Source organism: Narcine bancroftii, chromosome 3 (assembly GCF_036971445.1).
Source record: "Narcine bancroftii isolate sNarBan1 chromosome 3, sNarBan1.hap1, whole genome shotgun sequence".
In the NCBI taxonomy this organism is placed as follows: domain Eukaryota; kingdom Metazoa; phylum Chordata; class Chondrichthyes; order Torpediniformes; family Narcinidae; genus Narcine; species Narcine bancroftii.
The window spans coordinates 265,173,824-265,191,457 of record NC_091471.1 but is presented as its reverse complement, the minus strand read 5'-3'; the positions used below and the strand labels follow the sequence as shown (position 1 = coordinate 265,191,457).

Here is a 17,634-nt window from a genome sequence, read left to right as displayed (position 1 = left end):
CATGATAAAAAGTATTGTACAGTGAACTCCATACATTTTTATTTACAGATTCTAATCCTTTGCAGGAACTCCACCCACAGTGGGAACTTAACATTCAGCCAACCGAATATGAAATCCAGTTTGGATCTCATTTGGATCCATTCGCCTAATCTCATATTAAATGAGTCAACATCGATTTTTTTTTCTTAATTAAAAAAATGCTTTCCAACTTCTCCCTCCAGTTGTTAAGGAATAGCAGATCCATTTAACAATTGGGCAAAATCACACTTTGAAGATGAATTTATCAATAGAACCCAAATGTAAGCTAGAGTTCAATTAGGTGAGGAGTTCTTGCCTTTGAAAAAAAAAGAATGTTAATTTAAATCCTACTTTACTTGGGGGTGGGGGGGGGGGGAACCTAAGCTGACAAGCCAGTAGATGAGAGAAAATGTTGGAATTGCCACATCTTAGATGATGCTCAAAAACATTCTCAGGTCACTGTTTTGAAGAGAAACAATTGAATTATAACCAGTGTCCTGTGTTATAAAATATTCATCATCACATTGTTCTTTGCAGTACTGCACACATATTGGCAATTACATTCCTGGTGAATACACTTGAAAAGGCATTTAATTTTCTGTGAAGTATAATGGAAAGTCCCAAGGTTGTGAAAATGTCAGCAAGTTATTTTTTAAGAAACTATCATGAATCAATATACATATTCACCAATTCCCACACTGAATTGTTGACCTGAGGTAAATTCTCAAGAAAGTACTAAGATTGAATGCAAGGAAGAGGGAAGTTAACATTTGCCATTCTTTTGCACAAATCTACACAATCAGCTCTAAATTTTAATTCAGATGCCAAGAAATCCATGACATGATTTAAAACAAGCAATAATGTACTTGTAGCTGCTCCATCAATGCATTTGATCTCACCCCATCGGAGATAATCCCTTTGTTCTCCCCATTCCTCTTCACCTTCTCCTGCTAATGATCAACTTATTTTCCCTCTTCCCCAGTTCTGAGAGTCTCAGAACTGAAACGTTCTGCTTCTCTTTCTAGTTTTAATGATCATTGTACTTTAAATATCAAATTTTAAGGTATTCCACCTGTTCAAAGGTTAGCTGCAAGCTGACGTATTATGAGAAAATATTTTACATAATATATTCTTTCTTTGGCTTGGCTTCACGGACGAAGATTTATGGAGGGGGTAAATGTCCACGTCAGCTGCAGGCTCGTTTGTGGCTGACAAGTCCGATGCGGGACAGGCAGACACGGTTGCAGGGGAAAATTGGTACCAACTGAAATTTGTATCAAAAATTTGATGAATTACCCCATGAGAGTATTTTTGATTTACACATTTCAAAATCATTTTTTGTACAACATAGGATTTGCCAATATCAGCAACATTTTCCATTTTACAATAGTAATAATTGTACAATGTTTCCAGATATAATGAAAATATATTTTTCTTGGAAAAATTTGGACTTAATAATCCAAGTCAAGTCAAGCTTATTGACAATCTCAGGTCCTCAGTACAAAACTTGCAGACACATAACCAGACATAACACACATACAGACAAATAATACATAAGCTGTAGGTCAAAGCACCTTAATACTTCCCAAGATCGTGTTATATGGCGAGCTCTCCACTGGCCACCGTGACAGAGGTGCACCAAAGAAGAGGTACAAGGACTGCCTAAAGAAATCTCTTGGTGCCTGCCACATTGACCACCGCCAGTGGGCTGATATCGCCTCAAACCGTGCATCTTGGCGCCTCACAGTTCGGCGGGCAGCAACCTCCTTTGAAGAAGACCGCAGAGCCCACCTCACTGACAAAAGACAAAGGAGGAAAAACCCAACACCCAACCCCAACCCATCAATTTTCCCCTGCAGCTGCTGCAACCGTGTCTGCCTGTCCCGCATCGGACTTGTCAGCCACAAACGAGCCTGCAGCTGACGTGGACATTTACCCCCTCCATAAATCTTCGTCCGCGAATCCAAGCCAAAGAAGAATGAATATTTATACCATAAAACAAAGATGAATATTTGTCCCTCCAAATGCAGGATAATCTGGACAGAAGCATTAAGTCAAGCACCGGTAGATACAGAGCTATTAGTAATGGCAGGAGTGATGGAAGCTTTTGAGGTGTGAGCAAAGACTGCCACACAAATAGATTACTCATTAGATCTATAGAAATAATCCTCCTTTTTTTACTAATGCTTCTTGATGAGCATGACAGTAGCCATTAGTTAAGGCCATATATTTAACAAATACCCACCTTATTAAGTAGATAACATTCTCATCAGAAAGTGAAAAGAAAATGATTTCAAACTTGATTCCACAACCAGTACATGATACAAGTTTTATCAGGACACATACAATGACAAAATATCAGCAGTTACCCACATTTTTTGTCAAAGTTTTTGTGCAGACCCGACAGAGACATCAGCATTTCAAAGCAAACAGTTGCTGTCAGTTGTTTTCTTTTCACAAATGTATTCAGAATTTGAATTTCTCCTAGCAATGATGAAGAAAGCTGTAGAAATATTGCACTTAATGTTCATGTTTGAAAGGGGCTAAGTATTAGAATTTAAAGGTTACTTTTCAAAAACTTGGTTTAAACGTTGAGTTTTTCCAAGTGCTTTTTAATGTTTAAAATTGATCATTTTAATTTTATGAACTGAAAGTTGAAAGTCAAAGCACTTTAATACTCAAATTTTGATACTATTATCTAAATTGTTGACTATTTCTTTCTGACAGTTATCAATTCTACCATACCACAACTCCCCAAGTTCCAACCTTATTCACAAGACTATTCCAAATCTTTTCTTTTCTTTTCTTTGGCTTGGCTTCGCGGATGAAGATTTATGGAGGGGGTAAAAGTCCACGTCAGCTGCAGGCTCGTTTGTGGCTGACAAGTCCGATGCGGGACAGGCAGACACGGTTGCAGCGGCTGCAGGGGAAAATTGGTTGGATGGGGTTGGGTGTTGGGTTTTTCCTCCTTTGCCTTTTGTCAGTGAGGTGGGCTCTGCGGTCTTCTTCAAAGGAGGTTGCTGCCCGCCAAACTGTGAGGCGCCAAGATGCACGGTTTGAGGCGATATCAGCCCACTGGCGGTGGTCAATGTGGCAGGCACCAAGAGATTTCTTTAGGCAGTCCTTGTACCTTTTCTTTGGTGCACCTCTGTCACGGTGGCCAGTGGAGAGCTCGCCATATAACACGATCTTGGGAAGGCGATAGTCCTCCATTCTGGAGACGTGACCCACCCAGCGCAGCTAGATCTAACTATATTACAACTACAACATAACTCGAGTCTACTTCATTCTTCCCTCACAGCACATAATAAACTTGGTCAAGCAAGGCTCCTCATTTTGAAACCGATGCTGAATACTCATTCTATATGTGGTTTCCAGAGGGACTTCTATATTCTTCTTCCGAGTTCAAACTTTCCAATTGTGGATGTTATGATGACTATTCCACAGTACCAAAGACATACTCCATCTCACTTCTGAAATATAGATATAACAACCTCTGCCAAGCCTTTGACACTATCAATTTTTTTAATCTCTAACAAATTATTAAATGTGTTTAATGCAGCCCCTGTTATCTTAGTCTTTAACTCTGTCAAAGCATGGATATTCAAATCAGCTCAACCTTTGACGTTTAATCTATTTAATTCTTCATTTATTATTTATTATACAGGAAAGCAAATATTTTGCATCTTTTATCAATATACTTTATTGCCATTTGTGTTTTGTTGTTACTAATAAATACACAATGTTCTTTAAAGCCCAAGCTCGGACCTGATAAGGATAGTTATTGTACATGTTTACAGAACTCATGACATAACTTGTCAGCCAAATCTTACTATTCAACCTCTAGCTTTACATTATTGGAAATCCTGTGAATCAAGGCACATACTGGGAAAGACCACATACTGGTCCATTTCAAGCAATTGTTTTCAAATGGTTTTCCATTCACATACTACCTTAAGTAATCCCTATGCCATAGATGCTCTGATTAGCAAAGGATTACTTAAGGTGGAATGTGAGTGGAAAGAAAGTTAGAAAACCACTGTTTCAATCATATTTAATTGACTCGTTTTGTGGACAGTTTCATAACGCCAAAGGAAATGGGCTAATGACAATTTTTCTCAAGCAAAATATTTCAATAACAATTAGGTCTAGAGCATTGATTCTCAACCTGCGTTTGCCCACTCACATACCACCTTGAGTAATCCCTAAGCCATAAGTGCTCTGTGATTAGTAAAGGATTAGGTGGTACGTGAATGGAAAGAAAAAGTTTGAAAACCACTGACTTAAAGTATCTGATGTGAAGTATATGTCTGAAAAAAAAATTCAATTTAGACTGAGAACTCAGTATCTCCCACGGCTAAAAATTCAAATTCAGTTTTAAGTAAAATAAAGAACATGTCCAATGCTGATCAAGATTCCCCCTTCAGCAGACATCATCGAAACAAAAGAACATCCTGTAGCATTCTGCTGTGCAAAGTGGTTATATTTCCCTATATAATAGACAAAAATTTATCCTTGAACTACATGAAAAAAGCTAAATGTAATTTTAATTCAATAATGTTCTACATTTCAAAGAGGCAATGTTTCAGTTGAACATTTTATTCAGCCTATTTTAACAAAAACAAATAGACCTACATCTAAACTTTAAAAAGAATAAACTTACTTTAACAGTTTGATCAAGAGATGCTGTTGCAACACGTGATAGGGGACCTCCAACTCCACAATGTATGTCTGTCACTGGCAAGGTATGACGAGACCAAACATGACTGGGTTCAGGTGAACGAGCAAAGCTGACCTGCAAGAGACTAATTAGAAAATAAAATTAGCACTTTACTTCTACATGGCAGCAGTAAGCACAGTACAAAAATTGAATGCACATCAATATGATACAGGTCTAGGGCTGAAAGGGGGGAATTTCTGACTCATGAAAATACTCAGTAATGTTACTGATTTCCAAGACTAGAAATTCAACATCAAAGTAATGAAACCATTTGACTATTAAATTCCAGATAAAACAAGTCTTCAGGTTAATATGCTAGAAGGTTTAGATCAAGCGACCTACTGAACCACTTTAATTTAAATAAATCTTTTGATCTTTTACTTAAAGTTCTACATTCATGCAGAAGGTATTCTCAAGCAACCCACTGTAAATTGTCTGATCACTGCATCAATCATAAATTCAGAAGAGGACTAAACAGCAAGTCGTCATCTGCCACATGCTCAGCAATTGTTTCCAGTTAAATTTATAGGAGCAGGAACGTACCAGGTGATTGTCGTGGAATACCTCGATAAATCTTCTGTTTTTGCCTTACTTGAGGTCAGAGTGAATGAGGACATCATGTAACCCCCCCCCAAAAAAAACCTGATCAACATTACCAAGGAATTCCTTTTTTTGTCACATCAGTGGACTAAGCACAACTTGTTATGAGCCATGATGATTATTGAATCAAAAAGTGCAGAGAAAAGGCCCTTCAATCCACTGCATCTGAGGCAACCATCAAGTATCAATCTAAACTAACCTTGTTTATCAACACTTGATCCATTGCTTTCAATATCATGTGCTATTTTAAAAGTTCTTAAATGTGGTAGAAGTACCCAATCTATCACCCACTCATTTCAACCCGATTTTAGTCATCTACTAATGAAAAATACCCAGCCATATTTTTAGCTTAAATTTCACACACACTGTCAAGCATAAAAATTCTCACTATCTAGCCCATTCTACACCCCTCTGAATTTTATTGCCTCCCTTGCGATCCCCTGAGCCTTCGACACTCCATAAAAACAAACCCAACTAATCCATTCTTTCCCCAGTTCAAACAATTCATCCCAGGCAACATCCTGATGAATCTCTCTAGTGCAATCATACTGTGGCAACAAAAGTCATTATCTTCTGCCCTGTGCTCAGTGTTGCAAGTACTGTAGAACTTACAGCAGCAATAACTCAGCTTTCTACAAAAATGGAACATAAAAATCTCAAAAAAAATATCCTTTTTGCCGAGATGATAATAAAAGTAGAATCTGCTTTCGTGGGAAATCGCTGGCCATTAACTTTAACCAAGATATGGATCCATCTTAGCAGAACCACTTGGAAATTACCAAACCGTGGATTTTCCACTTGTCAGTCAACTTGGCACTATTTCAAGTCGCTCAGGTGGAAGCTTAATGCTTCCAGCCTGTATCAGCAGATGGTCTCCCATTTTAGTGATCAGGCACCATAACAAGCAGCAACCCAACTTACCTTTTCTATAGTTATACACTATTCCCTTGTAATGAAGCCTTTTTGCCTTTTAAACCACTTTACCTTCAGGGGCATCTGACATGTGTATCTAGGTAAAGGTCCTCTTTTTTTCCCCCTCAGTATTGTTAAAGTACAATGATTTATTCTTCATTTCCCACTCCAAAAGCATTGCGTCACATTTTTCAGGATTAAATGCAAGATGTCCTTGTTCTGCCCAACTCATCAATATTGTTCTATATAGCGAACTACAACTTTTATGTCCTCTGTAAATTTACTAATCATTGCTCCTACGATGATGCTGATGGTGCAGAACCAATCACAGGTTTTCAATCATAAAAGCAAGCGTCAACCCCCATACTGTGATTGCCCATCATCAAGACAATTTTGGATCCAATTTGCCAAACTGCCCTGGCCCTGACCTTTTAGACAGGTCCCCCCATATGGGACCTTGTCCTAGGTCTCATTGAAATCCATTCAGATAACATTAACTACCCTCACTGACATATTTCATACTGGATTACCCCTCAAGAAACCAGTGTCATTAATCCCATCTCTCCATGTACACCAGGGGTGTCAAACTCAAATTCACAGAGGGCCAAAATTAAAAACTTGGACTAAGTCGTGGGCCAAACTAAATATTTATTGAAAATTTTCAACAACATCTGCATGTTTTCTCTTCTTTCAACATATTTAATGTTAAACTTTTTCTTATTAAAATAAATGTTTAATAATAGTTTTGGTTAAACTCTTTCCAGAAGAAGCATTAACAAATGAGAAATAAAATATTCAATAAATAATATTTCTCTATAGCCTTTAAGCTCCATTCAAATGTTTTTTTTTCCCACAAGCCAACAAGTCACAAAAATAACAACTTGCTTCAATGACAAACAGGTTTGTCTTTTAAAATGACAACTTGCTTCAATGACCAACAGGTTTGTCTTTTAAAATGATGCCTCCCACCTGTCTTGAAAGGTCCTGTTTTCTGTCTTTCGTTTGGCCATTTTTCGTAAGGGGTTTATTACATGTGAGTTGGGCGACAGGTCGCAGATGCTAATAAAAGTAAAGAGAGGAGGTGGGGGCGATTACCGGGCTGACGGGCCAGCGCCAACGCATTTGCAAAGCATTCTGGGATTTGTAGTATTAGCTGTACATGCGCTATACTGGCACGGCGGACAGCGGGCCAGCTCTAATACATATTTGATATGATCTTGCAGACCAAAAATTTGGCCCGCGGGCCTGAGTTTGACATGTGTGATGTACACTTTAATCCTGTCCCTCAGAATTTTTTTCCAATAATTTCTCTACCACTGACATTAAACTCACAGATCTGTAATTACCTGGTTTATCCATGCCAGCATTCTCGAGTAAAGGTAGCAGTCACCTGGCACCCTTTCTGCAGCCAGAGCATATTAATTTTTGTCAGAGCCCCGGAAATCTAATTTCTCGCCTCCTATTTACATTTGCTGAGGCATCTAATACCTCCTTTTTGATGTAAATGTGTATCTTTTATCTGAATTATCCGTTACAATGTCATTCTATGTAGCGAAGCATTCATTTCAGGTCATATCCACGTGTTGCAGATCCAATTAATAATTGCATGTGTTTGAGACCATTTATGTGCAAATTAGTTGCTAAATTTAATATATTATACTTCAAAATTATTTAAAGGCCAATGAGGAGTTTTCAGAGATCACGCAAGGCCATATAACCATTTACGGAGCGGAAACAGGCCATGTTGGCCTTTCGAGTCCCCACCGGTTCACTGATGTTGTGCGCCCTCTTCAGGCATTGGTCCCGGTAGATCTTCATTCAATAACGATGGGCGAATTCAGTGCAGGTGGAATCAGATAATATATGCAAAGAAAACCTTTTTAGCATATTGCTCCACAGCATTTCACAATGTGGCTCAGAGAAACAAAATCTCATTGGAAAAAAAAACAAGGAATTTTGACCAATAGGAGAATATTTGAAAGACAGTAATAGGGGAATAAAGGGTTATCAGAAAGGGCAGGTAAGTGGAGCCAAGTCCATGGACGGATAAAACATGATATTATTGAATGGCAGAGCAGGCTTGATGGGCCAGATAACCTATTCCTGGCTCTTGTGTCTTCATGGCATCAGATTATGAAAACCTTCTTTTGAAGGAAGATGTGCAACCACAAAGGGGTTAGGGAAGGAATACCAGACATCAAATTCTGAGCAAGTGAAGGCAAGCTGCAAGGCAAGCTGCCAATGGAGAAGTGATTAAAATTGAAGATGCTGAAGGAAGATGTTGACAAAGTAAAACAGCTCAGAGTTGTGAATTGGAGATGATTCCACTGATCAAGAAATATAATCTATGTGAAGGGGAATTTCAAAACAAATACTTTAAAATCCAAGCTTATTGCTTCAACAAGAGTGAATGTAAATGAGCAAATACAAGGCAGAGCAGTGGTAGAGTTCTGGATATTTTATAAAGGTGAAATATTGTACAAAATCAATTGAAATACACATCCAAAGGGATCAAAAACAGACTCAAAGAAAGGATAGCAATAAAAGTAGTAAAACATGAAAATCTGTATCCTTTTGCATCTGGGAGCAGAGGGGGCATGGGCAGACGAGCAGGAAATGGAGGAGATGTGGGTGAGCGATGAGTTGATGGCAATAAAAGTCTTGGAAATAAACATATCCACACATTTACAGGAAATAAAGTAGAGTTGAATATTTTGTACCCATTACTAAATTTCCTGTGCAAGCTTTTTGCATTCCATTACAATATAATAAATATTGAACTTTGATTACAGTATAACAGAATCAAAAGTGGAAAAAGTACAGGGTACTTGCTACTTAAATTATCAGTCAAACTAGACTTCCCCAAATATATGCTTCACCTTATTGATGAGAAATGAATGCCCTTAAACTATCTTCTGTTTAATCCAATACCTGCACAGATTCCACACCATCACAAGATTATCTTTCCCTCCTGAGATGAAGTGGCTGCTGTCATCAGTGAAGCGAATGCATGTCAACTCCTGATAATGCCTAGAGAGTATAAGCAGAAGATTTCCAGTGGACACCTGTGGGGGTGAAAAAAAAAACAGCAATATATCACCTTGCAAGCTATTTAATTTAGTTTCATCTTATTATGACAACAATTCAGCATTTACTGTGGATGTATGAAAGGTATCACCTGGGCTACAGACAGAACTTCAGTGCAAAACCATATAATCTGAACTACATTATTTATTCTTGCAATTGTCAACAGTCCATTTCTCTCAATGGGACTATTTCCCTCCACAATGCAAACATATGGCATGTATTCATCAATACACTACTCAACGATAATCATTTTAGACTTTCCAGGTCTCATAAGTGCTGAATTCCAGACCTGAAGAATGAGTGATGGGCCTTGAATTTAACTGTGTGACATCAAGCAAACTCTTTTTCTAAATTCACTCAAGGCAAGCAAATTTCATGGGCTGGGTCAGCTTTGAATTGTCCATTCCCAATTGCCATTGGAAGAAGTGGTTGTAAGCTCCCTTCTTGAACCTCTGCTCTCAATGAGCTGTGGGCGTATCCACAATGCTGTTAAGGGAGGGCGTTTCAGGAATTTGACCCAGCAACAGTAATGTTTCCAAGTCAGGATAGTGTGTGGCTTGGAGTTCAATTTTCAGAGTTTCTTAATAAAATGAAGGCAATGGAAATTTGGGATTGTGGGGTAATATTCTTAAATGGTTTGAAAAATTCTATTTATTACCAGTCAATCATCTTCATTGTTACAGGATTTTCTCAGGCATTATACTACACTGTGCCATCCTCAGATTTCCGATCAATATCCCCATTTCATAAGGTCAGAAATAAAAATGTTCTCGAATGAATGCAGTGCTCAGTTTTGTTTTACAACTCTTCAAATAATGATGCTGATTGCTCTTGTAAATGAGAGGTGGCACAACATTCAAGCTTGGACTGGTTATTACCAAGTTACATTCATGTCACACAACTACCAAGTAGAGATCATCTCTCAGCAAGAGACTAACTATCCAGACATAACACACCAACTTTACTGCCATCGTCAAGCAATACAAGGCAGTCCCCAGGTTACATATGGGTCCTGTTCCTGAGAATTTCTGTCAGCAAATTTCTCCCTAAGTCAGAAACACCCATTTCCTATAGATATCCATATCATATCCCTTTAGCACTGTAATTTGTTCACTTTGTTGAATAATCACCTTAATGCTACCCATAAATAAACAAATGGATTATATACTACATCGTTAATCAATATCACAAAACATTTTATAACTAGTTTGAAATATACATGGGAGAACTTCTGAAAAGCGGATTTCAGTAAGTTAAACTGGACTAGCTCCATAAACATAATAACCACATGTGATATCAGAGGTTATGGTCAGGGCTTCATCTGAATTTCACAAAGCTTTTCAACCAACCACAATCCAGACATAGAATGTTTCACCACTCATGCACATTTATTTCACAAACTGCAGTCATGCCTCACCACCCTCTGAATGGAAATTACAGAATAGCAATGAGTGCAACCTTTACTTCCCATGAATGCTCAAGAAATTGTGCATCACAACCAATCCGATACCTAGGAATTAGACTAGATAATAATCTAGGCCATCTATACAAATTAAATTATCAGCCATTAATGAAGAAATTATAAGATGACTTCAAACATTGGAAAGATTTACCACTAACACTAATAGGAAGGGTAAATTGCATTAAAATGAATAATTGTCTAAGGATACAATACCTCTTTCAATCACTACCAATTCCCTGAACAGAGAAATTCTTCAATGAGCTAAAGAAAATAATGAGGAAATTCTTATGGAAAGGGGGGAAACCAAGGATACCGCAAGATAAATTAACAGAATGGTACAAACTTTAAGAATTATTATGGAGCAGCACAATTAAGATATCTATCAGATTTTTATTAAACAAGGGAAAAACCAGATTGGACCAAGTTAGAGCTAGTTAAAATAGGGGAGAAGGTACCAGAACATATATACTTTATAAGTGGGATGAAAAACTGGTGCAATATAGAAGTTCACCAGAACTGCACCATCTGCTCAACATTTGGAAGAAGATTCACATAGAAAGGAAAAAAATAAATTACCAACTACCAAAATTATTATTGATGCAAAATCAACTAATCCCTTTCACAATAGATAACCTTTCCTTTAGAGAATGGGAGAGAAAAGGGATCAAAAGAATAGAAAATTGTTTTTTGGGAAATAATTTATTATCTTTTGAACAAATTAAGTACAAATATGGAATAATGTTTGCATACCAGGCAGACACGGTTGCAGCGATTGCAGGGGAAAACAAACTTATAGTGGCACAACTTATTCTTCTTGGGCTTGGCTTCGCGGACAAAGATTTATGGAGGGGGTAAAAGTCCACGTCAGCTGCAGGCTCGTTTGTGGCTGACAAGTCCGATGCGGGACAGGCAGACACGGTTGCAACGGCTGCATGGGAAAATTGGTTGGTTGGGGTTGGGTGTTGGGTTTTTCCTCCTTTGCCTTTTGTCAGTGAGGTGGGCACAACTTATAGTGGCCATGGAAAGGCGGAATTTATAGTGAGCGTAGGAATATTATAGCAAGCATGAGAATGTATAGCAGGCATGGGAAATTTTGATCTTGGGAATATCTCTTTGTACTAAATACCATGGTATTTCTATAAACAGGACATTTTGGCTAGGGCACTGCACCGTATCAATGTTAATTGTCTAAACCTGTCCCTGAGGGAGGAGATTAACATATCAAATGCCTCTGATTTAAAACAATATTAGAATTAAAATCAGGCTTAACACTGAAGCCTGTCTTCAATCTACTTAATTGATTCCTCTCCAATGCTTGTTAATGTTTTGTAGCAGGATATCATCTATATAATGGGCGACTGACACCTCAGGAGGGAAGTTGATTGGATGATGATTGTAGGAGATTAACTGTGGAAGATCCTGGTTTGTGCTTTGTCTCATTTCCCATTTAAATGCAAATTGCTATTGCCAGTCACAATTATGCTTGTGTGCATTATACAAAAATATTTTTCACACAATTTATAATTTATAATTTTCTACACGTTATACGAGTGAAAATATGGTAATTATTTATGAAATGTTTTTGATGCCCTGTGACTAAGAAAGTTGCTATATAAATGCAATAGTTATAAATAGAAGCTCTTTTGCTTTCTCATATTCATTCCATTTAATACAAGTTCAATTTCATACTGAAAATTTATAATGAGATGAAAGTAAGAGACGTGTTAAATGAAAATGGAAATCAAGTCTCTGGCAGTTTTCAATAAAAAGCAAACCAAGAGAACAACACATCTGAAGATCAAGAAGGGAAAATAGAAGAAAGGTGCAACATTTAACCCTTGAGGCAACAGTATCATTACATTTGATTTCATTGAGATGGAACAAGAGGATTTAACCTGAATTTCAATGCAGATGGATTATTATATAGTAAATGGTTTTTTAAAAGATAAGATAGTATCAGAAGGGATTGAGAGGAATGTCGATGCTGTTTGTCCCTTTCTATCTAAAAGAGACAAAAGCAAATTATGTGGGATTCAGCACAATGTCAGCCCTAAAACAGTTGGTGCCCCTGGAGAGACAGGTCAGGAGCCCTACCAGAAACACAAGGGGGAAGAGAGTGTAAAAAGCATTTGAAGATTGTTCATGCAATAACTAATTTCATGCAATTATCGGTGATTTTTCACATGGTAGACTTTGCAATTAATATGCAGTGAGGAAAGGGTACTGTGGGAGAGAAATCTGAGCAAAAGCACGGCAAAAATAAGAGAAAAATAGTGAAAAGGAAGAGATATATTAAAATTCAATCTTCCTCTGTTTTGATTATTCTTACATCAACCAAGTTGCTTCAATTAAGAATCTTTAACTATTTAAATTTACATTTCATAATTATAAAACTGTAAATTGAATCCAACCTGATAGGCATTGGAAATAGCAGTAATGCTCTTCCAGCTTTGAATGTGTAAAGACTGCCACATTGTGGTTACTTTAAAAAGTTACAGAGCCTGAGAACTTGTGAATTACAGTATATTCAATTTAATTCTCATACAATAGTCTTTGCAAGGTAACCAAAGATTGCTGGAAGGACTCAGAAAGTAGAATAGAACATAGAAAAGAGCACAGTATAGGCCCTTCAGCCCAGTACAGGCTCTTCTGCCCACGATATTATGCCAACCTATATATACTTTAAAAAACTTAAAATACGAAACTTTCCTAACTTCATAACTTTATTTTTCTTTCATCCATGTGTCTCTTAACTGCCTCTATTGTTCCACACTCTACTACCACCTCCAGCAATGTATTGCAAGCATCCACAACACTGAAACTTCTCTCCCTTCACTTTGTACAGACATCCTCTGGTGTTTGCTACTCCTGCCCTGGGAAAAATGTGCTGTCTACTTTATCTATACCTCTCATAATCTTGTAAACCTCTATTAAGTCACCCCTCATCCTTCTTCACTCTAAAGAGAAAAGTCCCAGCTCTGCTAACCTTGTCTCATAAGACATTTTTCAAACCTGGCAACATCCTGGTAAATCTCCTCTGCACCCTCCCAAAAGCTTCCACATCTTTCCTATAATGAAGTGACCAGAACTGAACACAATATTCCAAGTGTGATCTCACCAGAGACTTATAGAGCTACAACATTACCTCACGATTGCTGAATTAATCCCTCGATTAATGAAGCCCAGCATACCATAGGCCTTCTTAACTGACCTATCAACCTGCATGGTGACCTTGAGAAATCTATGAATTTGGACCCAAAGGTCCCTCTGTTCTTCCCACTGTTAAGTATCCTACCATTAGCCATGTATTCTGACTTCAAGTTTGACCTTCGAAAATGTATCACCTCACACTTACCTGGATTGAACTCCATCTGCTTCTTTTTTGTTCAACTCTATATCGTGTCTATATCTTGTTTTAATCTGTTGCAAACTAATAAACATTTATTTATACTAACAAAGGAATAGCAATAGAAAATTCACCAGACAATGGTAAATTCAAAATAATAGTTTTTATTAAACCATTAATAACATAACATTTCTTATTTATATCTAGACTTTATTCTAAATTTAACCCCACTTTGCACAAATGTAAATGTATGCATGTATTAAAGTCCAAAACCATCACAATTTAAACTTGATTCTGAAAAAGTCACTTAAAAGTCCAGTTTCAAATATCATTGACCAGAATCCTTTAAAATGCAGTTCAGAAGTAATTATGAAGCACTCTTATAAATTATATTTTCAGATCTCTTTCAACTCACGATTCTCTTGATGAGCTGTCTTTCAAAGAGAGTGACCATTTTCTGGGCACAAATGAAAAGTGGTCTTACTTATTTAAAAACCTCTTATGTTGCATCTCCTGTGAATAGGATAATACAAGTCTTTCCAGGAGGTCAATTTTCTTCTTAAGAATCACGGAGTTTCCTTTCAAAAGAGCAGTCGGAAAATGGTTTCTCTTTTGAAATCCACTTATTTTCTGTATTCCCCTTGTATTAGGAGTAACACATAACAGCACTTATTCAGATTATTGTAATTCCTGTCTTTCACAAGGTTCCAACTCTTGTGTGTGTCGCAGGGTCTTGATTTCTGAACTGATCCAAAAATGTCTGAATTTGATAATATATTTCTCCAAACCTCTCATGTCACATGGTATGTGACATCATTTCTGTCTTTGAAATTCACAATGTCTCGACACGTGCTACAACATCTGTCCACTTACTGACAGAATCAAAGTAATTAACTTTGTTTGATTGTTCTCTCCTGGTCCCAATCTGTCTGGAATTTACAAACAAAATGGCTTCTTGTATGCTCAAGCAAACAATCCATTGTTCCACTTATCTCAAGAACCATCATAAAAATCTTTCATCTCTTCTCCTTGCCATGTAACATTGGTCTCTTCAGCTTTCAACTGGCTTCTATGGTCAATAGTGTTTAAACTACAAATGCATTTGTTGATGCTGAAGCCAGCTGCAAAGTCCATTTGTGTCTGTAGAATGTAAATGTGCTGTGTCCACCTAAAACTAACTTTGACTAAGATATTTTTAAAGTAAATATAGCTAAACATTTACTTAAATATTAACACAGATTCATTACACCTACGATAGCCTTCAACACATATCCACAGCACTTCTAACACCCATATCATCTACAAATTTTCTGACCCATCACTCTACTTCATCCAGGTCATTTATAAGAGCCAGGACCCCAGAACAGATCTCTGCAGAAATCCATTACTCAATGACCTCCAAGCAAAATACTTTCTGTCCAATACTACTCTCTGGTTTCTACAAGCAAGCCAATTCTGTATCCATAGAGCCAAGTTTCCATGGATCTTAAGACTTTCTGAACTAATCTCCCATTGGGAACCCTGTCAAATGCCTTATAAAATCCATATACACCACATACATTCCCATACTTACATCAATTTCTTTGTTACTTCCTCAAAAAACTCAATTAGGCTCGTGAGGGACAACCTTACCTTCACAAAGCTATGCTGGATATCCCTGAAAAGACTGTACTTCTCTATATGCTCAAATTCTATCCTTAAGAATTCTCTCCAATAGTTTTCCCACCAATGATGCAAGATTCACTGGTTTATAATTCCCTGGATTCTCCCTATTATCTTTTTTTTTAAAACAAGGAGACCCAATTTTCCATTCTCCAATCCTGCAGCACCTCCCCTGTTGCCAAAGAGGATGCAAAGATCATTGTCAAAGCCCCAGAAATCTCTTCCCTCACTTCCCATAGCAATCTGGGGTCTACAGAACAAGAAACATAATTAAGGTTCCATGTTGAAAACTCTTCACCAGCACACCTTCCTGAAATTCTGTGGCAAAACAGAAAAACACTTGAAAAACAAATCTGAAAAAATGCATTAAATCTAAAATGTTTCCTAGAGTTACAGAGTTCTGCAGCACAGGTTCCAACCAAGCTGGTCTCATTTGTCTACGTTCAACCAACATCGCTGGAAAAATTTCCCACCCACAAACATTTAAATATTTTTTGAACATTACAATTGTTCCAGTTTTTACCACCTTCCTCTGGCAGCCCACTCCACAAAGGAGTCCCTTTTAAATCTTTCCCCATATGCCCTCGAGTTTTAGATTCCATACCCTGGAAAAAAAAATAGAACCTTAGCTCCTACCTTTTGATTTTATAAACCTCCATAAACTCCACCTTTATTTTCTTACTTTCTAGGGAAGAAAATTCCAGCTTGTCCCTATAATTCAAGCTTAGCTGTCCGAGCAACATCATTAATTTTTTCTGTGCCATTCCATCTTAATGATATATTTCTTGTAGCTGGATTACCAAAACCTCATACAATACTTCAAAGCAGTGCTTCTCAACCTTTTTCTTTCCACTCACATACCAATTTAAGTATTCCCTATGCCATAGGTGCTCTGTGATTAGTAAGGGATATAGCTGTAGAAGTTTTTGAGAGTCTTAGGTGACATACCAAATCTCCTCAAACAGCTCAAAGTATAGCCATTGGCAAGCCTTCTGAATGATTGAACTGACCTGGAGGCTTCAGGACAGATCCTCAGAGATGTTGACACCCAGGAATTTGAAGTTCTTGATCCTCTCCACTGGCCCTCGATAAGGACTAGTTTGTGTTCTCCTGATTTCCTCCTGAAGTTCACAATCATCTCCTTGGCTTTATTTTTATTTAATTTTTTTAAAACTTTAGACACACAGCAAGCCCAATTAACCTACACCCTGGTACATTTCAAACAATGGAAGTAAACCAGAGCCCCAAGGGAAAACCCACACAGTCACAGGGAAAACATACAAACTCATTACAGAGAGCACAGGATTCGAACCCCGGCCCCAATCAATGGCGCTGTAAAGGAGTTGCACTAACCGTTATGCCAACCATGCCACTCTAACGTTGAGTTCAAGGTTGCTGTTGTGACACCACTCAACTAGATGACCTATTTCCCTCCTGTACGCTTCCTCATTGCCGTGTGTGATTCTGCTGACAAACGTGGTGTCATTGGCAAATTAGTAGAAGGCAATTGAATTGTGCCTAGCCACACAGTCATGGTGTATAGTGAGTAGAGTAATGGGTTAAGTACACATCTATGAAATGACTTGTGTGGTTTCATACTGACTGTGGTCTTCAATGAGGAAGTCAAGGATCCAGTTGCTGGGGTGGGGGTGGTGCAGAGGCCTAGGGTCTGGAGCTTGTTGACCTGTATTGAGGGAATAACAGTGTTGAAGGCTGAGCTGTAATCAATGAAGAGCAGCTGTATGTAGGAGTTGCCATTTTCTAGGTGATCCAGAGCAGAGTGGAGAGCTGATGATGCATCTGCTGTGGAGCAATTGTGATGGTAGG

At 37.8% G+C, this 17,634-nt stretch overlaps 1 protein-coding gene across 2 annotated transcripts in view; it reads right to left on the bottom strand.

Moving 5' to 3' along the window:
• The window catches only part of wdr18 (WD repeat domain 18), a 209,788-nt gene that overhangs the window by 103,291 nt on the left and 88,863 nt on the right, over positions 1-17,634 (bottom strand). For both annotated transcript variants that reach the window (XM_069928005.1, XM_069928004.1), the window contains 2 exons: positions 9,182-9,315; positions 4,682-4,823 (listed from right to left, as the gene is read on the bottom strand). In XM_069928005.1, coding sequence (XP_069784106.1) covers positions 4,682-4,823; positions 9,182-9,315 — 276 coding nt within the window. The remainder of the gene's footprint in view (positions 1-4,681; positions 4,824-9,181; positions 9,316-17,634) is intronic.